Below are 23250 nucleotides of genomic sequence, written 5' to 3'. Positions count from 1 at the left end.
ACTGGCCTGTCTCCTGGTAGCGCCTCCATGCTCTGGACATTACGCTGACAGACACAGCAAACCTTCTTGCCACAGCTCGCATTGATGTGCCATCCTGGATGAGCTGCACTACCTGAGCCACTTGTGTGGGTTGTAGACTCCGTCTCATGCTACCACTAGAGTGAAAGCACCGCCAGCATTCAAAAGTGACCAAAACATCAGCCAGGTAGCATAGGAACTGAGAAGTGGTCTGTGGTCACCACCTGCAGAGAACCACTCCTTTATAGGGGGTGTCTTCCTAATTGCCTATAATTTCTACCTGTTGTCTATTCCATTTGCACAACAGCATGTGAAATTTATTGTCAATCAGTGTTGCTTCCTAAGTGGACAGTTTGATTTCACAGAAGTGTGATTGACTTGGAGTTACATTGTGTTGTTTAAGTGTTCCCTTTATTTTTTTGAGCAGTGTGTGTATATATATACATGAATATTTACACTCCTTTACTTATTCTCCATCCCACCAATATGAACTATTAACTGCTAATAGGTTTAGGGTTGAAAGTAAAGAAGGAGGTTTGGAAATGTCTCCCAAAAGACATAGGAACAAGGGTGTGTGTGGTGCTGCTACCAAAGCCAGACAGAGGGATACCCCCGTTCTCTGAAATGCATTACTTCCACAGTACTCAGTATGTAGTCCTAGCATGTGTGGGTTTCTAATGGTATGCTGAATGACTCATTGTGCCTAATAAATGGAGAGCTTGTCAGACGTGCATTGTACAAATATCTTCTTGTGTCTTTCGCTCCTCCCTGTATTCTTTATTCCTCTCTGTTTCTAGCTCTTGCTTCTATCTCCTCTCCTCCCTTTTCTCTCTGTCTTGCCTCCCTTTTGCTTTCTGCTTGTTTCTCTGACTCAGCTTATCCCCAGGTTTCTCTTCCCGTTTCTCTGACTATCTCTTTCTCCCCCTCTCTCTGTCTCCTTGTCTCTCCATCTTTTTATCCCTACCCACACACCCCCTGTCACTCACTCCATTTCTCTGACCATCTCTTTCTCTCTCTCTCCCTCCCTCCTCTCTGTCTCTCCTCTATCATCCCTCACTCGCTTTCTCTCTCTCTTTCTCTGTTTGGACATGTGGAAGCTCTGGAGACTCATTGACAGCATTCCTCCTCCCTCTTCTCCCCTCTTTTTCTTCCTCCTCTCCCATCTCTGTTGTATTTCCCACCGCAGGACTCCTCTTAGCCCATTGCCCGGCATAGAGCCCTACTGTGAGGGGCCAGACGCCAGCAGCTACCAGCCCCCGCCCTCCAGCCCTCAGTGAGTGTGGCTACCTGCACCTTGTTCAGCCCTCCCCTCAGTCAGTGTGCTGCTGGCTGGCTTGGCCGCATGCTTCGTGTGCTGGGCACAGTCGCACGGTCACATGCTGGTTCAAGCAATTTGGGCCCTAAGCTCCCTCACGGTTCACTCACAGGAGATGCAGAATTATTGAATAGATACAGCTGTAAAAAGATACACACTAAGCAACCTACCTGGAGTCATACTTGTTTTATGGTCCACGGAGATAGTCATAGTCTTAGATGTCCAGCAGAGGGTGACGTGCGTACAGCATTGTTGGGTAGAAAGTGCCCTTTGAGAAAGCTGTTGAGCTGAATTTAAATACATCTGAATCAAGACGAAAGCCCTAGATCCCGATATCTCCGAAATTTTCCCAAATTGGGCCAACTAGCATTTCAGACCAGTACTATTAATGGTCTCCCCGAGGTGCGTGCAAACGTAGCGTGATAGCACCGCGAACTGAGAAGGATTTTCAGCGGTCAGAATGCTCCAAATTCAAATTGACATATAAGCCACGGTAAGTGGTGTAACTACAGTGAATTACACTGAGTGTACAAAACATTAAGAACACCTGCTCTTTAAAAACATATATTGATATGCCTTTGAATGCTGCTGTGTTTTTCACACGCAACAGTTTCCCGTGTGTCAAGAATGGTCCACCACCCAAAGGACATCTGGTCCACTTAAAACAACTGTGGGAAGCATTGGAGTCAACACGGGCCAGCATCCATGTGAAACACTTTCGATACCTTGTTAAGTTCATTCCCCGAAGAATTGAGGCTGTTCTGAGGGCTAAAGGGGGTGCAACTCAATATTAGGAAGGTGTTCTTAATGATTTGTACACACACTGTATATGAATAACACAAGTGCCTGATTCAACATTGCACAGGAGGCCATTGTATTCAGTTTTCCCGAAATGGTACCAATTGCCCCCGATGCTGACCACCATGCTGGACATGTAAGATGAAACCACTCCAGTGTGGTTGTTTACTCTCCTTTGAATTGACAGACGACTCTGTCCCATTGAGGATTTCCACTGGGCCTACACACCCAGTATTCTCTCTTCCCATCTCGTGGGTTTCATTGGTCGGCTGCTGCTGCTGCTGCTTCTCCTCACGTCCCACCCCCTAACTTCCCTCCTGTGCCATACACTGAGAATATAACAGCAACATTAGAGGAACATATTGCCACTTGTCATGAAGCTCATGGGCATAGCATCCCATGCTCTGGTCTGACCTGTTTAAAACCTAGCACAGGTAGATCAATGGCGTTTTAAGTTTGGGATGGCTATATAAAGGGAACAGGTCTGGTGTACCATAACTGGAAAGCAATGGGTTTGGTTAATTGATTACATCAGGGAGACCATTGGAAAATGGAGTCTCTTTTGTTCTACTTCAAATGAGATTGATATTCAACAGAAGCTGACAGTTATTCAGTAATTATGACAATTTGCTTTTACTGCCCCCATTATCTGTTACTTTAATACCTAGTCAAACCTGTTGTCACTGCATCAATGTGTACAATGTGTGGGGAGTTTGGGCAAATGTAACTTTCTTTTTTTTTTCAAAAGTACAAATTACTCTCACAGTTATTTGAAGTCTGGGCTATCCAACTCCAAAAACACCCCTAGAAGTCTTTAGTTTGGGGGAAGGTTAGGTTACTACATAATTCAAATAACTCTGTGGCAGTGACATATGTCAAGACCCACCCACACAGTTTACATATACAGGACCAGGCAAAATTTTGGACACACCTACTCAGTCAAGGGTTTTTCTTTATTTTGACTATTTTCTACATTGTAGAATAATAGCGAAGACATCAAAACTATGTATGAGGTCAGGTGATTGTGGAGGCCAGGTCATCTGATGCAGCTCTCCATCACTCTCCTTCTTGGTCAAATAGCCCTTGCACAGCCTGAAGGTGTGTTAGGTCTTTGTCCTGTTGAAAAACAAATGACAGTCCCACTAAGCGCAAACCAGATGGGATGGCGTATCACTGCAGAATGCGGTGGTAGCCATGCTGGTTAAGTGTGCCTTGAATTCTAAATAAATCACAGACAGTGTCACCAGCAAAGCACCATCACACCTCCTCCTTCATGCTTCACGGTGGGAACCACACATGCAGAGATCATCCGTTCACCTACTCTGCTTCTCACAAAGACATGCCGGTTGGAACCAAAAATCTCTAATTTGGACTCGTCAGACTAAGGTACAGATTTCCACCAGTCTAATGACCATTGTTCGTGTTTCTTGGCCCAAGCAAGTCTCTTCTTATTATTGGTGTCCTTCAGTAGTAGTTTATTTGCAGAAATGTGACCATGAATGCCTGATTCATGCAGTCTCCTCTGAACAGTTGATGTTGAGATGTGTTACTTGAACTCTGAAGCATTTATTTGGGCTGCAATTTCTGAGGCTGGTAACTCTAATGAACTTATCCTCTGCAGCAGAGACAACTCTGCATGGTGGTCCTCATGAGAACCAGTTTCATCATAGCGCTTGATGATTTTTGAAGAATCTTTCAAAGTACACCTCTGTATTGACTGACCTTCATGTCTTAAAATAATGATGTACTGTCGTTTCTCTTTGCTCTTTTCTGTATACCACCCCTAAATTGTTGCAACCCCTATTACTAGCCTGTTCAACCTCTCTTTCGTGTCGTCTGAGATTCCCAAAGATTGGAAAGCAGCTGCGGTCATCCCCCTCTTCAAAGAGGTGGGACACTCTTGACCCACACAGCTACAGACCTATATCTATCCTACACTGCCTTTCTAAGGTCTTCGAAAGCCAAGTCAACAAACAGATTACCGATAATTTCAAATCCCACGATACCTTCTCGCTATGCAATCTGGTTTCAGAGCTGGTCAGGGGTGCACCTCAGCCACGCTCAAGGTCCTAAACGATATCTTAACCACCATCGATAAGAAACAATACTGTGCAGCCGTATTCATTGACCTGGGCAAGGCTTTCGACACTGTCAATCACCACATCCTCATCAGCAGACTCGATAGCCTTGGTTTCTCAAATGATTGCCTCGCCTGGTTCACCAACTACTTCTCTGATAGAGTTCAGTGTGTCAAATCGGAACGCCAGTTGTCCGGGCCTCTGGCAGTCTCTATGGGGGTGCCGACTCTCTTCTCTGTATGGACCGACTCTCTTCTCTGTATACATCAATGATGTCGCTCTTGCTGCTGGTGAGTCTCTGATCCACTTCTACGCAGCCGACATCATTCTGTATACTTTTGGCCCTTCTTTGGACACTGTGTTAACAACGCTCCAGCTGAGCTTCAATGCCATACAACTCTCCTTCCATGGCCTCCAATTGCTCTAAAATACAAGTTAAACTAAATGCATGCTCTTCAACCGATCGCTGCCTGCACCTGCCCGCCCGTCCAACATCACTACTCTGGACGGTTCTGTCTTAGAATATGTGGACAACTACAAATAACTAGGTGTCTGGTTAGACTGTAAACTCTCCAGACTCACATAAAACATCTCCAATCCAAAGTTAAATCTAGAATTGGCTTCCTATTTCGCAACAAAGCATCCTTCACTCATGCTGCCAAACATACCCTTGTAAAACTGATCATCCTACCGATCCTCGACTTCGGCGATGTCATTTACAAAATAGCCTCCAATATCCTACTCAATGAATTGGATGCAGTCTATCACAGTGCCATCCGTTTTGTCATCAAAGCCCCATATACTACCCACCACTGTGACCTGTACACTCTCGTTGGCTGGCCCTCGCTTCATACTCGTCGCCAAACCCACTGGCTCCAGGTCATCTACAAGACCCTGCTAGGTAAAGTCCCCCTTATCTCAGCTCGCTGGTCACCATAGCAGCACCCACCTGTAGCTCGCACTCCAGCAGGTATATCTCTCTGGTCACCCTCAAAAGCAATTCTTCCTTTGGCCGCCTCTCCTTCCAGTTCTCTGCTGCCAATGACTGGAACGAACTACATAGCCCATCTATAATTTAGCCCAAACAACTACCTCTCCCCCTACTGTATTTATTTAGCTTCTTTGCACCCCATTATTTATATCTCTACCTTGCACATTCTTCCACTGCAAAGCTACCATTCCAGTGTTTTACTTGCTATATTGTATTTACTGCTATATTGTATTTTTCTACTGTATTATTGGCTGTATGTTTGTTTTACTCCATGTGTACAGTGCCTTGCGAAAGTATTCGGCCCCCTTGAACTTTGCGACCTTTTGCCACATTTCAGGCTTCAAACATAAAGATATAAAACTGTATTTTTTTGTGAAGAATCAACAACAAGTGGGACACAATCATGAAGTGGAACGACATTTATTGGATATTTCAAACTTTTTTAACAAATCAAAAACTGAAAAATTGGGCGTTCAAAATTATTCAGCCCCCTTAAGTTAATACTTTGTAGCGCCACCTTTTGCTGCGATTACAGCTGTAAGTCGCTTGGGGTATGTCTCTATCAGTTTTGCACATCGAGAGACTGACATTTTTTCCCATTCCTCCTTGCAAAACAGCTCGAGCTCAGTGAGGTTGGATGGACAGTTTTCAGTTCTTTCCACAGATTCTCGATTGGATTCAGGTCTAGACTTTGACTTGGCCATTCTAACACCTGGATATGTTTATTTTTGAACCATTCCATTGTAGATTTTGCTTTATGTTTTGGATCATTGTCTTGTTGGAAGACAAATCTCCGTCCCAGTCTCAGGTCTTTTGCAGACTCCATCAGGTTTTCTTCCAGAATGGTCCTGTATTTGGCTCCATCCATCTTCCCATCAATTTTAACCATCTTCCCTGTCCTGCTGAAGAAAAGCAGGCCCAAACCATGATGCTGCCACCACCATGTTTGACAGTGGGGATGGTGATGAGCTGTGTTGCTTTTACGCCAAACATAACGTTTTGCATTGTTGCCAAAAAGTTCAATTTTGGTTTCATCTGACCAGAGCACCTTCTTCCACATGTTTGGTGTGTCTCCCAGGTGGCTTGTGGCAAACTTTAAACGACACTTTTTATGGATATCTTTAAGAAATTGCTTTCTTCTTGCCACTCTTCCATAAAGGCCAGATTTGTGCAATATACGACTGATTCTGAGTCTCCCACCTCAGCTGTAGATCTCTGCAGTTCATCCAGAGTGATCATGGGCCTCTTGGCTGCATCTCTGATCAGTCTTCTCCTTGTATGAGCTGAAAGTTTAGAGGGACGGCCAGGTCTTGGTAGATTTGCAGTGGTCTGATACTCCTTCCATTTCAATATTATCGCTTGCACAGTGCTCCTTGGGATGTTTAAAGCTTGGGAAATATTTTTGTATCCAAATCCGGCTTTAAACTTCTTCACAACAGTATCTCGGACCTGCCTGGTGTGTTCCTTGTTCTTCATGATGCTCTCTGCGCTTTTAACGGACCTCTGAGACTATCACAGTGCAGGTGCATTTATACGGAGACTTGATTACACACAGGTGGATTGTATTTATCATCATTAGTCATTTAGGTCAACATTGGATCATTCAGAGATCCTCACTGAACTTCTGGAGAGAGTTTGCTGCACTGAAAGTAAAGGGGCTGAATAATTTTGCACGCCCAATTTTTCAGTTTCTGATTTGTTAAAAAAGTTTGAAATATCCAATAAATGTCGTTCCACTTCATGATTGTGTCCCACTTGTTGTTGATTCTTCACAAAAAAATACAGTTTTATATCTTTATGTTTGAAGCCTGAAATGTGGCAAAAGGTCGCAAAGTTCAAGGGGGCCGAATACTTTCGCAAGGCACTGTATCTCTGTGTTGTTGTATGTGTCGAACTGCTTTGCTTTATCTTGGCCAGGTCGCAATTGTAAATGAGAACTTGTTCTCAACTTGCCTACCTGGTTAAATAAAGGTGAAATAAAAAATAAATAAAATTATAACAAGCATGCAGGCTTTCATCAAAGGCTTTCCAAAGTCAAATTAATTTTTACAGAATTAATTTTAGACTTTTGGAAATGTTAATGTGGCTGTCTGCAGAACGTACTCACACAATACATAGTTGTTCTATGTCAGTTTCAACCTAAATATTTAATCTCATCAAATTTCACTGTGGTTTCTCACGAGTTTGTCCTATCTTTAGACAAGCCAGTTTTTTCACTGTTACTTTGTTGTCAATAACAATAGCACCTTTTTTTTGCTAGAATGGACAGCATACTGTAGAAATCTCCCTCATGTTGGTATGTCACAAAAAGTGTTAGCTGAATATACCTTGTGTCCTTCCAGATTGTTTGCAGCCGAGCAGCCCCTGAATCTCTTTGTGATGAACCTGCCCCTGCACACCCGAGCTTGACTTAACCCTGCCCAAACATGAAACCCTTTCTTATTTTCTTTGTGAATTGATTTCATGTGATACGTAGTTAATTCAACACAATGTTATTTTCTCCGTCAGTTACTCTTTTCTATGCTTTGCTGTTTTCCTCTCAGCTATTCTGTTGGATTCCTTGAAAAGTCAAGAGTATTTAGTGTTAAGTTTAGTAGAGTGAGTATGTGTAATGGTAAGCATACAGTGTTGGTGCCAAATGGTGCTCATGTTACTGTATAAAAGCACATGGCACATTATATACAGTACATACAGTAACATACTAGAAGTATAATGTTGTATATGTGACCACCTGTAATTTTACAGCGTTGTAATCAAACCAGTGAATCAATATGACCAGGAGAACCCTTATGAGGTTCTCACTTTTACATACGTGTATAATCCTCATCTGCTGTACTGCTAAAAGTCATGCTACAACTAGTGTTAATACATCTTTGTCTCATAATAATATGAGCGGTGACAATCTTAACATGAAAAATGGCACATTCAGTAAATGTCATACTATATTCAAAAGTGATTTTTATAGAAACAAACAAGCCAGCATATTACATATTACAGTTCTATCTAGACTGAAGTATGTGTATAGCATTGCTTGTAATAGCTATTTCTATGTATTCAACTTGTTGATATAGTTTTAGATATTATGAACCACATGAGTAGTAGATATTGAATAGCTTGCTGGAAGAATCTTGAATGTGGGTTGTGCTCTGCGTCCAGTGGAGTCAGATGTGTTTGCCTGTGTCACGCACACTCTACTTGAAGACCCTGCACCACGACAGACAGTGCTTTCTGCGGAGAGAGAACGTACGTGCCTCATACGTAGCAGAGAATGAGAACGTCATTGCTTTTCAATGCGGGTCCTCGACTGTCAGTTGCCTTAGAAACTCAGCCCCTCCATTGCCACCGCAGCCATCACAAGCACAGCTAGGCCTTAGTGATTCAGCAAAATAGAGAGACTGAAAAGCCTCAGCCTTACATTGTATTTTGGTACTCTGAATAAAGTATTATCATATCGTCCAGATTTTTCTCTTTTCTTTTCTGGAAAATGCTTGTTGTTCCTCATTTCTTGGTATAACATAAATACTCTCTTGACTAAATGGGCTTTCAAATTTCTTCCTAAAGAATAAAACCCATACAACTAATAACAAACACGTAGTCTAATTTCTACAATGAGAACCTTAGAATGTACTGTATTCTAAGTGGATATTCTTAAATTCAAATCACAATTTGAAATACAAATAACATGCATGTCAACACCACATATAAATATAGTGAGAACAAGGCTCGAGAGTATGTGGTCCAGGGAAGTTTGAGTAATGACAAGACTTATCGAGAAAAAAGGAGGGGAAAAGGGAGAGATGCCCACTCTGCTAAAGATGGTCACCTGAGTCATCAAGATGGCCGTGTCTGGGCAATGGGAATGTGTGGGTGGGATGGGGGGGCATGTTAGAACCAACCAGAGGCAATGACTATCAGAGGTTTATTAAAATCTAAATAAATGGAAATGTCAGGTGATACAACACACACATTAAGCATTGTTATTCCACTGAGAGACACTTAATTAATGTGACTGACTTCACAACAATTACACTACCATTACTGAACAATGAAAATATTACTCAATCAGAAACTAACAGGCAGACATGATTTATAATCGGCAAATCCAGTGAGCCATGCTTCACGGAAACATGGCTCACTGGAGAGACGCTATCCAAGGCGGTGCAGCCAACGGGTTTCTCCACGCATCGCGCCGACAGAAACAAACATCTTTCTGGTAAGAAGAGGGGCGGGGGCGTATGCCTTATGGCTAACGATTTATAATCGGCACAGTCTCCTGTTGAGCTGTTCAAGTGATGCGGTTGAGCAAATGGAAAGTTAATAGACAACATAGACTGTTAACCCTGCACATAAAATATACTTTGCTCAGTGGGTCATCTGACTCCATACCAAGATCATGCACCTATGACTCAACAATTTATTTATAATGTTGCGTAGGAGAGCAGTCCAAAACTGCTGCACATGGTCCCTCCATCTCCATCCTCTATTCATAATCAACATAATCAACATTCAATCACTGCCTTGTCAGATCAAATCATTTGCGCATCGTAGCAGTGTCTAAAATCCCCATTTAATCTTCAGGCTCAAACTAAACTTATTCAGATAAACAATTATGACAATATTTATTTTGTTACCTAAATAAGAAACACTTATAGTCAGAGCTTGGCTCTAAAAAAAGCATTTTTTATGGATACATGTGTCATCTCTGATTGGAGACTTTATTTGATTTATTCCATCGTAATTTCCGGTTAAAATGTTGCCTGGCAGTAAAGGCATCGACAGAGGTGCTTAGTTTGGTTGTTTGCTGAGTCATGTTAAAGGAGGTAGGTGAGCAGGCATTGACTGGCCTTCTGTCTTTCCATTGTTTCTCAGGTCCTTCTCTGGTAAGGTGAGTCCGGAGAGTATGCGTTCCATGGGACAACCATCAGAGTGTTCTGAGGACGGGCATAGCATGAGCATGAAGAAGATCCCCCCGAGTTCTGCGAAGAAGGAAGAACTCTCCCTGTACAAGAAAACCAAGCGAGCAATAACGAGCAAAAAGTACAGCGTCTCCAAGTATGAAATGGAGGCAACCACGCCCATTGAGCTGATCAGCCGAGGCCCTGACGGACGCTTCGTCATGGACCCCAGCGACATGGAGATGATTTTCATCAAGCCCCGGCGAATTGAGGGCTTCCCCTTTGTTGAAGAGTCAGACCGCTATCCCGAATTCCGCCAGTCGGATGAGGAGAACGATGATCCCGGGCCCATGCCCCCCGTCATGGCAACCCTTCGACCTCACCAAATCTCCCCCATCTCCAGCCAGGAGTCTTACCTGCAGCCACCAGCCTACAGCCCCCGCTTTCAGAGACCCATGGAAGGTATGACCATCATGGAGAGCAGTCGGCTTGAGGCCACGGGTCAGATCCAAGGCTCCCTGCACCACAGAGCCTTCCCCCAGAGCCACGATCACTTCTACGGGTACCTTGGCAGCCCTGGGGAACCTGACCCTCCACCCCCTTTCTACATGGTAGACACCAGCCCTCTGAGCTCTGTCATGTCATCACCACCTTACCACCCCGAAGGGCCCTTTGGTCACCACTGCATCCCTGAGGAGATGGGGGAAGGAGATATTCATCACTATGCCGTCTCAAGCTTCCCCCTTCCCCTGACGCTTACCTCTTCCTCTCACTCCCCGGAGATCTGGCACAGACCCGATTTCCCCTTTGCAAATCTGGAAAGGCCCCACTTCATTTTCCCACCCCACCAACCTTTGCATCTCCACCGGGAACCTTTCTTTCCTCCTCCCCATGTTATTCCCCCTGGTGCTCTCCAGCCATCCTCTATCCAGGTGCCCTCCTATCCCGGTGTTCTGCAGCTGGAGGTCCCAAAGAGCTGTCCAGGCAAGTCTCCCAGCAAGGTCAAGCCTCAGGGCCTTCCAGTCAAGCGTTTAGCTATGCAAGAGGCTCAGAGTCTAGGGAAGCTAAGACACATAAGCTACGGTATGGGTGTGCCGGTTTTGCCTTACCCCGACCCAACAGCCATCATGAGCAGCCCTAGCACATTCAGTAGCCTGGACACCCGGTGGTTTGAGTCTACCTCCCGGCTCAGCCCCAGGCAGGCTCGTAGAATGGAGCCTAGCATGATGGTCCTCCAACCTTCCCGCCTCTCGCCCCTCACCCAGAGTCCACTTAGTTCCCACGAGGGCTCCCCAGAGATTCTAGTGCGACCGCGTCCCCGTCCTAGCTTTGTCCAGCCCTCCATACCTCCAGAGATGTCTGAGATCACCCTGCTTCCCCCCTCTTCAGCCAGCTTCTCTCGGAGGTCGTCTCCCTCTTCCTCTCCCGCCCATGGTCAGGTTAGCAAGAGAGCAAGTCCCAGCTTCCGCTCCCACATGGCCTTTGCCACCTCCGCCATAAGCTACCCGTCCCAGTCCCCGTCACCCCCCATGGAAAGCAGCAACATGTTTGGGCAGATCCCAAGTGATCCCATTGGGCAGATACCATCCCAGAGGAGAACTGAGGAGGAGGTCCTTCCGTCCGAGCCCTCTCCACCCCAGTTTTCAGCTTCAGGGTAGGTGCACAAGGCCTTCAGAGAGGGATTTACTTGTTATTTGCCCCATTACCAATTGCTTTAACTTGTTAGGTTGCACCTTGAGTTCTGAATGCAGTTACATTGAAGACAATTTTGGTTCTACTTTTAAAAGCTAAATGCACATGTCAGGAAAATTTGGGTTGGACTACATACAAATGTCAGTTTTTAGAGTGAAATATCAATATATATTTTTTCTTTTTTTCTTGACAAATGACTTAATCAAAGGATAGAATTTATGATGACAAATTAGGGACTCTTACATTATTCATTGCAATGTAATTTTGCTGTATAGTTTTATTTTATGGGCTTGGGAGTTCTGACGTTTTCAACTCAATCAATGCTGCTTTTCATGTCAGACATCAACTTTCAAACATCCATCCATTGAATCTGTGAAGCACTGTACCAAACTTGTCTTTTGACAAACCCCGATTGTTAATTTTCCTCTAAATTCGGACTTGGTGGATCAACTCCTTTGTGACCTAACAAGAGAAATGATTTGCTTCACAGATTACCTTACAGACCTTTCGGGGCTACAGTAAGTCTTTGGAGAAATTGCCATTATTATCTAAACCATTTCAAATGCATTGTGCAGTTTGTTTGATACAAGCCCCTAAAAGCCTGGAATCAGAGGGACATCACCACAGGATCCCTGGTTTTCCATGTGTGTCATGCTTTACCCTGCTTTCACCCAACAGGAGGAATCCCATATGTGCATCCGAATTGACTCTCAGACAAAACAAACACAATTGCTGTGTCTAACTCTTAGGCCTTTTAGGACTCGGTATTTATCATGCAGAGGGTACTTTCATGAGAGTCCATCTCAGCAGGCACAGGGGGGCCCATCCTCGTCCTTAGTAACCTGACTGCATGAACTGCCTCTTCCCTGAACCTGCCACCCCAACCCCATCCCTCACCCACCCCTCCATTGCTCCCAGGACATCCCTGGTCTGACTGCCAGGGAGGCTTGTTGGGCAAAGCGTGTTGCAGGGATCTGTCCGCTTTCATGTGTTGCAATGTCTCCATCATTATTGATTAGGGGCAGTTGGTGGTTCTTGATGGCTCCTGGAGTCTTACCTGCTTTGTTTTTGATTGATCTCAGCTATCTGGGCAGCGTTGTTGTGACCAGGTCCTCTACACCACAATAGGTAAGGGTTGGATCCATGTCTGAAAGGGGGGGGGGGGGGGCAGCAGGTGGGGCTTTGAATCACCTCGTCCTTTAAAGGGGAATACGAGTATTTCGCTCTTGCTTTGTTTACTCCAATCAACTTGCATTTCCTTTTTTTCCTTTTCTCAAAGTACTATGCATTTTGAGTCCTACAGTCTGCAATAATGTATGCATTCTGACATAAACATATGTCACCCTTTATGATAATTGATTTGGAGGTTAGACACATACAAAGCCTTCAGAAAGTATTCATACCCCTTGACCTATTCCACATTTTATTGTGTTACAGCCTGAAAACAAAATGGATGTTTTTCCTCAACCATCTACACCAGAGGTTCTTAAACTTTTTCCGCCTGGAAACCAAATGAAAAATTCTGTGTTTTCCTGGGACCCAAGCTTAGTAAAATATGCAACTATACGTAAATATATAGAACCTTCTGCCCCCAAAAAATGCAATATAGACAAAAACAAATAACAATGAAATACCCATAAATATATTTTCATTATTATTTTTCCCCATTAAAAACACTCCTACATACTCCTACATACCTGTCTAGGTTGGAACTGTTAAAGTACAATAAATAATTTCAATCTGAACTGGAATACACGGATTGATCACATCACACAGGATGTATAACAGAACACACACACACAGGCTTTTTGATGTGCAACCCTAAGTAACAGTCCAGAAAAAAATTATCAGGCCTATTGTACATCTTACTGTATAAATTATTGTTGATATAAAGTCTAGGTTGGAACTGTTGCTCTTAAAATACATACGTTTTATTCTGAACTGGAATAAACTGATTGATCACATCAAACAGATGTAGACCAGATAACACACACATACACACAGTCCTAATGAGAGGTGGGCTCAGTTTTTGACAGTGCAACACTGAGGTCATGGTCAGCATTGACACTTTTTCTGTACTTGAGAACTCTGACTTGCATAGGTATGTGGTGCCAAACTGGATCAGAATATCTACTGCTTTCTCAGTCAGACAGGAGACCGCTTCCTGCTGCAGATGAGAAACCCAGAACTGTGTGAGTGTTTGCCTCAAAAAGCATCTTGCTTCAATCAGTTTATTCCAGTTCAGAATGAAAAAAATATTACTTGTATTTTAACAGCAACAGTTCCAAGCTAGACTTGTTTCCAACAATAATTTATACAGTAAACTGTATAGAAGGCCTGATACTTTTTCATCTTCATCTGTACTGTTTCTTAGGGTTGCACTATCAGGAGCTAGTTAACGTAAACTCGTACATCGCCTTGGTCCAATTGCCCTTATTTTAGCGCCTCCAAAAAATGTAATACTTCCAGATCAACTGTAATGTCAATATTGTAAAGCACAATTTCTCCCCTTTCCAACAGAATCAATTACATGACCTCCACGCTGCCCGTTTCTGCATAATTCAAGCAGGCAATGAGCCTCATCGGGTCTTTTTAAAAATGGAGGGTGGGGAAGCAAAACTAATGCATGATAGTGAGAAGGAGAGATGTCGTGTGGGAAAATTGCTTTTTTTCACTCGATCTGTCCAACTTATCACCTTATCGCCTCTAAAACGTAAATAAAACACTATAAAGAGTTTATTTAATGTGTCATTACATGACTATTTGAAGGTTTGTGTCGAATTTGAAGGGCGGTTTATAGGGCGGAGCTAAAGTGATCTAATAAAGTAAACAGCGGCTTTGACAATGATGATCGCATGCAATGATGATGCAAAAAATGACTAGGTATCCCCCTTACCATTTCTTGTTTTTAAAGGATGAGAGAAGTGCTATACCTGGTGGAGAGAGATTGTAAGACAGAAAAAGTTGCTTTATGTGTGCTGTACTTTGCGACATGACATGTCTCGATGTAACGGAGGGTCCGTTTATTCAACTTTTCTCCAATACTATAGAGCCATTACCATGTCGATCAACGCTTGAATAGAAACCTAGTTCACACCCCCGATTTTGAAGTCAACACAGTCTCATTAGTTTTCTTTGTAGCCTCGTTTGAATGTCGTGGTTACGCACATTTGTACGGAATGGGGTGAGTTTATGTTACCTTGCTTTGGCTAACGTTATCTATTAGCTGTGTAACGTTACAAGGCCAGGGGATTGTTTGAAAGAGAAACTCACATCTACTACTATGAGAGATAGTACTCCCTTATTTCTGCTTATCATCACCTGTTATAAAATGACAACAATGCCTTCCTAGTTGACTTACTTTTCAACTTTCGAAGCAGTTTCCTGAAGCATTCTGCCCTGTTCTGAAATAACACCCTGGGTTTACCGTTATGTTGTGCCTGGATGTTTGGTCAGGACGTGTCGTTTTATTCATTTGTTCGTTTTGAGAGACTCATTACTAAGCACTTCCCCACACAAAACACAGTGGGCGCTCCTCGTTATTTCTCAAAGTTTGTATGAAAGAGACATAAAAGTCATCACTGTATTTGCGTTTCATTACGATTGAGCTCAGTCAGAACTTGTGGCTAGCATGAGTCCATTTCATTACAGCGGTGAGTGATGGCGAGTGGGAATAACAAGTCAGTGGCTTGAACGGAAAACTGCAGGAAAAAGATCCGGTAAACTGCGAAGCACACGGCATCTCCCAATACCTCTCCCACTCGAGAAGCTGCCAAACTGAGCAGAGACCGCTGCTAAACAGAGATCGCAATGAACCGAGAGCTGCAGTTGCGCTTGGCCAAGTCAATTCCAGTAATTTATTAAATAATTATACATTTACGTCGTGACCCACCAATAACAGGTCCCGTCGCAACCCATACTTTAAGAAACGCTGATCTACACACACAACCCCATAATGACAAATTGAAAACATGTTTTTAGATACAGTACCAGTCAAACAGTACTACTCATTCCGTGTTTTTTCTTTATTTTTACTATTTTCTACATTGTAGAATAACAGTGAAGACGTAAACTATGAAATAACACATATGGAATCATGTAGTAACCAAAAAAGTGTTAAACAAATCTAAATATATTTTTTGATTTTTGATTCTTAAAAGTAGCCACCCTTTGCCTTCGTAACAGCTGTACACACTCTTGGCATTCTCTCAACCAGCATCATGTGGAATGCTTTTCCAACAGTCTTGAAGGACATCCCACATAAGCTGAGCACTTGTAGGCTGCTTTTCCTTCACTCTGCTGTCCGACTCATCCCAAACCATGTCAATTGGGTTGAGGTCGGGTGATTGTGGAGGCCAGGTAATCTGATGCAGCACTTCATCACTCTCATTCTTGAAATAGCCCTTACACAGCCTGGAGGTATGTTTTGGGACATTGTACTATTGAAAAATATATTATAGTCCCACTAAGGGCAAACCAGATGGGATGGCGTATTACTGCAGAATGATGTGGTAGCCATGCTGGTTAAGTGTCTCTTGAATTCTAAATAAATCACTGACAGTGTCACCAGCAAAGCACCCTCACACCTCCTCCTCCATGCTTCACAGTGGGAACCACACATGCGGAAATCATCCGTTCACCTACTCACAAAGACACGGCATTTGGAACCAGAAATCTCAAATTTGGGCTCATCAGAACAAAGGATAGATTTCCACCAGTCTAATGTCCATTGCTCATGTTTCTTGGCCCAATCAAGTCTCTTATTATTATTGGTGTCCTTCAGTAGTGGTTTCTTTGCAGAAATTCAACCACGAAGGCCTGATTCACACAGTATCCCTTGAACAGTTGATATTGAGATGTGTCTGATACTTGAACTCTGTGAAACATTTATTTGGGCAGCAATCTGAGGTGCAGTAAACTCCAATAAACATATTTTCTGTAGCAGAGGTAATTCTGGGTTTTCCTTTCCTGTGGCGGTCCTCATGAGAGACAGTTTCATCATAGCGCTTGATGGTTTTTGCGACTACACTTGAAGAAATTTTCAAGGTTCTTCAAATTTTCCACATGTACTGACCTTCATGTCTTAATGTAATGATGGACTGTGATTTCTCTTTGCTTATTTGAGCTGTTCTTGCCTTATTGCGGACTTGATCTTTTACCAAATAGGGCTACCAAACCACACCTACCTTGTCACAACACAACTGATTGGCTCAAACGCATTAAGAAGAGAGAGAAATTCTACAAATTAACTTTGAACAAGGCACACTTGTTAAATTAAACGCATTCCAGGTGACCTCATGAAGCTGGTTGAGAAAATGCCAAGAGTGTGCAAAGCTGTCATCAAGGAAAAGGATGGCTACATTGAAGAATCTCAAATATAAAATATATTTAGATTTGTTTAACACTTTTTTGGTTACTACATGATTCCATATGTGTTATTTAATAGTTGTGATGTCTTCACTGTTATTCTACAATGTAGAAAATAGTCAAAAAGAAAGAAAGACCTTGAAGTGAGTAGGTGTGTCCAAACTTTGACTAGTACTGTATGTTTTCAAATTTATTGAAAATGAAATACAGAAATATCTTATTTACGTAAGTATTCACACTCCTGAGTCAATACTTTGTACAAACACCTTTGGCAGCGATTACAGCTGTGAGTCTTTCTGGGTAGAGAGCTTTCCACACCTGATTGTGCAACATTTGCCCATTTATTTTCAAAATTCTTCAAGCTCTCATTGCTTGACAACCATTTTCAGGTCTTGCCATATATTTTCAAGTAGATTTAAGTCAAATCTGTAACTTTTCCCCTCAGGAACATTCACTGTCTTCTTGGTAAGCAACTCCAGTATAGATTTGGCCTTGTGCTGAAAGGTGAATTAATCTCCCTGTGTCTGGTGGAAAGCAGACTGAACCATGTTTTCCTCTTGCATTTTGCCTGTTTGCTTAGCTCCATTCCTTTTTTTTTATCCAGAAAAAAAACTCCACAGTCCTTAACGATTACAAGCATACCCACAACATAATGCAGCCACCACTATGCTTGAAAATATGGTGAAATCCCTGAGCGGTTTCCTTTCTTCCCGGCAAATAAGTTAGTAAGGACACCTGTATCTTTGTAGTGACTGGGTGTATTGACACACCATCCAAGGTGTAGTTAATAACTTAATAACTTAATAACTTCACCGTGCTCAAAGGGATATTCAATGCCTGCTTTTATTTTTTTTTACCCATCTACCAACAGGTGCCCTTCTTTGTGAGACATTGGAAAACCTCCCTGGTTTTTGTGGTTGACTCTGTGTTTGAAATTCACTGCTTGACTGAGGGACCTTACCGATAATTTCATGTGTGGGGTACAAAGATGAGGTAGTCATTCAAAAGTAACGTAAACACTTTTATTGCACACAGAGTGAGTCCATGCAACTCATTATTTGACTTGTTAAGCACATTTTTACTCCTAAACTTATGTAGGCTTGCCATATGTAGCCTGTTGGTTAGAGCGTTGGGCCACTAACCAAAAGGGTGCTGGATCAAATCCCCAAGGTAAAAATCTGTCATTCTGCCCCTGAACAAGGCAGTTATCCCACTGTTCCCTGTGCGCTGTGGATGTTGATTAAGGTAGCCCCCCACACCTCTCTGATTCAGAGGGGTTGGGTTAAATGCGGAAGACACATTTCAGTTGAGAGCATTCAGTTGTACAACTCACTAGGTATACCCCTTTCCCTTAACAAAGGGATTGAATACTTATTGACTCAAGACATTTCAGCTTTTCATTTTTAAATGATTTGCAAAGAATTCAGAAAAAAGATTCCACTTTCACATTATGGGCTATTGTGTGTAGACCAGTGACAAAAAAAATCTCAATTTAATCCATTTAAAATTCAGGCTGTAACACAAAAAACAGTGGAAAAAGTCAAGGGGTGTGAAAACTTTCTGAAGGCACTGTATCACTAACACAACTGCATGCTTGAGATGAATGCTAACAACACTATTACATTATTTTTCGATGAAGAATGTTTTGGTTAATTACCATGACAGCTGACAGGTACATATAAAAAGCTGAAAGAAAGTCCTTGCACAAGCAAGGCCCTGACAAAAATGTTATCTGTTCTGTTGACCACAGAAGCATTATTATGTAAAATGGTGTTACTTTGGCAGCTTAGCTGCACTTATACTTACTTTTTTGTGCTTTCTTTTGTGTCTTCATTAAGAATAAGCAGTAGATATCAGAGGAAATATATATGTATCTGACAAAGACAATTACAATTGTAATAGCCTTTTTCTAAGCCTACCCAATGTTATATTATAGATTGTCCAGACTGTAGTAGCTTGTCTCTCTCGTCTAGTCTTGTGGGTTGTGGCAATGGGCACTTTGTTATGTCCTCTTTGACTTGTTACATTCTTAGCATTCCTCTCAAGCAGTAGACATACTATCCTTTCTTACTTAAGGTGCTTTTGTATAATACACCAATTAAATATTTTGGACCCATGCTCTTAGGAAATATTTTATATGATTGGCAGTCGAAACTCCCTTAACTTCAGTCAGTATGAAACAAAACACGCAAATAACCTAATTACACTTGTAAGTTTGGACTGCAGAACAGTTCTCACTACCATGTGAAGCAAGTGGCCTTCCACAACTGTTGACACACTTTCTTGATATTGTGGGGAAAGTAGCATTAGCCCAGGGTGTGAGGGGGACCAAGCACCCCTGGTTTTAGGTCCACAGTCCTATGAAGTGCTTTTATATAATAATATAATATATACCATTTATCAGACGCTTTTATCCAAAGCGAATTGCAGTCATATGTGCATACATTTTAAGTATGGAGTATGGAGTAAGTATGGCCCCAGGAATCAGCCCCACAATCCTGGCGTTGCAAGCGCCATGCTCTACCAACTGAGCCATACATGACCACTTTTCAGAGTATTCCCCTTTAAAGTCCTGTTCCATGTGGAAACTGCCATGCATGCCATCGCTAAATATTTATATTCAGTTCCCCCCCAAAAAACAAATATCTGAATAAACTCTTGTTACGTTTGTTGTCCGAGTGCTTCGTTTTGGTTTTGGCTTATTTTTCGTAATGTGACTGTTCCCAAGTAGCCATTTTCCCCTCCCGCCATCTCTCCCTGTCAGCATGGTGAAGCCCATTGTAGACAGTATCCATGTCTATGAATACATATTGATGATGCTTTGTCGCTCAGCTGTGATTTTCCCCCTCTTCTAAAAGCCTTCAATTTCTCTCTGCAGCCACAGCTGGAGGACAGCCCCTTTGTAATGCTATTTGTTTTCGTGTCTTTTGAGGAACTGGTGTGTTGGTGACAGAATTTGTGGGCTGCCATTTTAAGGTGCCTCGGTATCTGGATAGGGATACTCATTCATGTTCTACAAATTACAATATTGTTTCAGATTTGCAACTGTTCTTTTCAGAATAAAAATTGTAAAAATAAACCATAAGAAAGTGTTGCTCTTTACACTTAAGCTTGAAATCAAATTCCATTTGTATGGTTTATTTTATATATATATATCTTTTCACTCCCCTCTGAAAATAACATGTGCAAATATTTTTTCTAAATGTTTAAGCACTGTAATATTCTTGTATACCTCACCTTGGGATAAATTGACGCATCACAACTTTGTTACAAGGATGATTATATTTTTTAACAAATCATAGAACAGGAACACCCTAGATTCAAGTCACACAAACATACCTCTTGATTTTGTTTGGCCGAACTATTGGCTTTGTTCAGTCAGAAACCTCAGGTGTGTCACATTGCTCCAAACGTTAGGTAATGTGAAGCAGAACTCATAAGGTTTGATCCTTGGACTTTGAGGGCCTCTCATGCAGACAGAGAGGTCCAGTAGACAGATGTTCCTCAGGGTTACGTGTCTTCTCCCTCCTTTTTTGTTCAGAAATCGTCGAGGTGAGCCAAGTGCCCCTGCGGGGTCTGAGAGGTTTGATGCATTGAGGTACCAACGTATTAAAAAGGCCAAGAAGATGATGGTGGTCAACAACAACAACTCCAAGTCCAGAAGAAAAACAGGTGAGTCCTCTGGCGTTGTGGTTGTATGGTCCTGACGTAAGACAATGATTGAATAACATGCACATTTTGTGGCATACCGCTCTTATGACAGAAATTGTGTCTGGCAGTCTCAGATTTGTTTTCAGTAGCCATATATATTTTTAGAGACTTCACCACAGCAGGATTAACAAGGACTTTCTCTTTTACAGGCGCCAATCAAATTACATATATGCATCATACGATGCTATCTACTCAGCGGCACGCCACTATGGTGTGATTAAGGTACCATGGTGTGATATTTTCCCCATCTCTGATACCCAGCCGTAGTGGTGGTAACACCAAGGTAGTTCCCTCAATGAGTTCTGCAGTTCTCCAGAAACCTAACTTTGACACCAACTTTCTCCATAGTCATGACATAATTTCTAATAATACTTACACAGGTATCAAATGACTGTAGATGATCAGTTAATTCAATTTATCTTTTGAATCATACAATTCAACATCTCACTTATTCATGTTGCATTTCTAACTCATTAACTTATTTGAACCATTGTAAGATAATTTTTTTGTTGCCCAACAACTACCTTATTTTGGTCCCAAACATGTAGGTGCCACATTGTAGAAGCCCTTTAATGAATTTGAAACATTCAAACCAATAGTGTCATTTATCTGGCATTGAAATGCATTTTATGGACTGTTGGCTAGCTAGCATTTGCTAAACCTAAAGCCTACTGTAGCTATCCAAATGTGTTAATGTATTATTATTGAGGATGGGGACGTTATGATGATGTAACCCGAGTAACGTTTACATTTTGCTGATTGGGAAGTATCTACTCTCCTAGAGTATTGTGCGCAAATAACCATATTGTGGTGGTAAGGTGTGGTGAGTGGTACAGTGTAAAGTATTTACCTTGGATTGGAACTGAGCTCATTCTCTAATTCAACCACCCTTTTTTATGACCCATGGTTTCCTGTGTGTTTTGCATGCCTCACCTTCCGTCCCAATGTCTGTCTGATAGCACCCAGGACCCTTACTCTCCACCTCTGCCCTCTTATCCTGACCTAGGGCTCGCTCACCTCTGACCTGTATGTCGCTATCCCCATCCTCCAGGTGTCTCCACCTTTCAGACCCAGCAGGACTACACCTCTCAGGTACTCCAGCCCGAAGAAGCTCTCTACCTCCGCAAGAAGAAGAAACGGCCAGTCAGACAGGACCCGTATGCCCGCTTCTCCGCTCTGCTGTACCACCGCCCGCCCCGGGAGGACCGCAAGGCCATTTTGGCCAGCATGGATAACATGGACCCAGACCATGCCACTCTCCTCTGACACTGTGGGGGAGTCAGGTTACACTCTTCCTCCAAAATGCCACAAAACCCCACCTGGAAAATGACCTCTCAGTCTAAAGCGTTGCTCATTCCTCAGCATCAATCAATGGATTTAAGTTCCTTTTTTAAAAGAAGTTGAAAGTAAAACAGTGGCAATCCAATGTTTCCAAAGTTTTACTCCAGTGCAAAACATTTAATTTGAGGGAAGCAATACTGTGTGCTACAACATAGATTACTTTGAAACAAAGGTTCTAACCATTTGGAAAATGACCCGTCTGAGGTTTTCACTTTCTATCTCATCTTTATACTTCAGTACAGGCGTAGCCCATTGTAAAAACGGCCCATGAAGCCTAGTTAGGTCTCAGTTTACAGCACCTTGCTCACCCGAGTATCCTCACCTGCCTCACTCTGCTAGCCCTCTATCACCTCCCAGAGACTCTCCCATCCACACAGGGTTCTCACTCAGATCCTACAAAATATACCTCAGAGCACAGGACATGGCACCACAACGAGGCTCAGCTAGCTGAACACAACTGTATTGGCGTGTATGTTTTTTATGATCTTATAACTTATTTAAGCAGGGTTTGGTTGAAATTTGACACAATTTTAATAACTCCAAATGTGAAAATCCAATTGGTAACTGTCACGATCGTCGTAAGGAGCGGACCAAAATGCAGCGTGGTATGCGTTCATGATGATTTTTTTTCAGCACTGAACACAAAACGACCGTGATGCTATAATGAGAACTGTGCTGACACAAGCAACTGACAATCACCCACAAACAAACAGTGAAACCCAGGCTACCTAAGTATGATTCTCAATCAGAGACAACTAATGACACCTGCCTCTGATTGAGAACCATACTAGGCCGAAACATAGAAATCCCAAAATCATAGAAAAACAAACATAGACTGCCCACCCCAACTCACGCCCTGACCATACTAAATAACGACAAAAACAAAGGAAATAAAGGTCAGAACGTGACAGTAACAATATATACCAACATTTGATTAGGTCGATGTAGGTCTACTATAAGTTGTAGAATGATATCATGCAGATCAAAAATCTATCCCTGGGCTCTGGTCTTTTGACACACCATAACTGAAGTGTTCATAATGGC

General features: G+C 42.5%; 1 protein-coding gene across 1 annotated transcript in view; it reads left to right on the top strand.

Moving 5' to 3' along the window:
* The window catches only part of LOC109873223 (protein turtle homolog B), a 183043-nt gene extending 160086 nt beyond the window's left edge, over positions 1 to 22957 (top strand). The window contains exons 18-20 of the mRNA XM_020464837.2: positions 10070 to 11749; positions 20696 to 20826; positions 21917 to 22957. Coding sequence (XP_020320426.1) covers positions 10070 to 11749; positions 20696 to 20826; positions 21917 to 22131 — 2026 coding nt within the window. The 3' untranslated portion in view covers positions 22132 to 22957. The remainder of the gene's footprint in view (positions 1 to 10069; positions 11750 to 20695; positions 20827 to 21916) is intronic.
* Positions 22958 to 23250: the final 293 nt, after the last annotated feature.

Source organism: Oncorhynchus kisutch, linkage group LG28 (genome assembly GCF_002021735.2).
Source record: "Oncorhynchus kisutch isolate 150728-3 linkage group LG28, Okis_V2, whole genome shotgun sequence".
Taxonomy (NCBI): Eukaryota; Metazoa; Chordata; class Actinopteri; order Salmoniformes; family Salmonidae; genus Oncorhynchus; species Oncorhynchus kisutch.
Note: the sequence above shows the minus strand (reverse complement) of the source record. Positions and strands in the feature narration are given on the sequence as shown.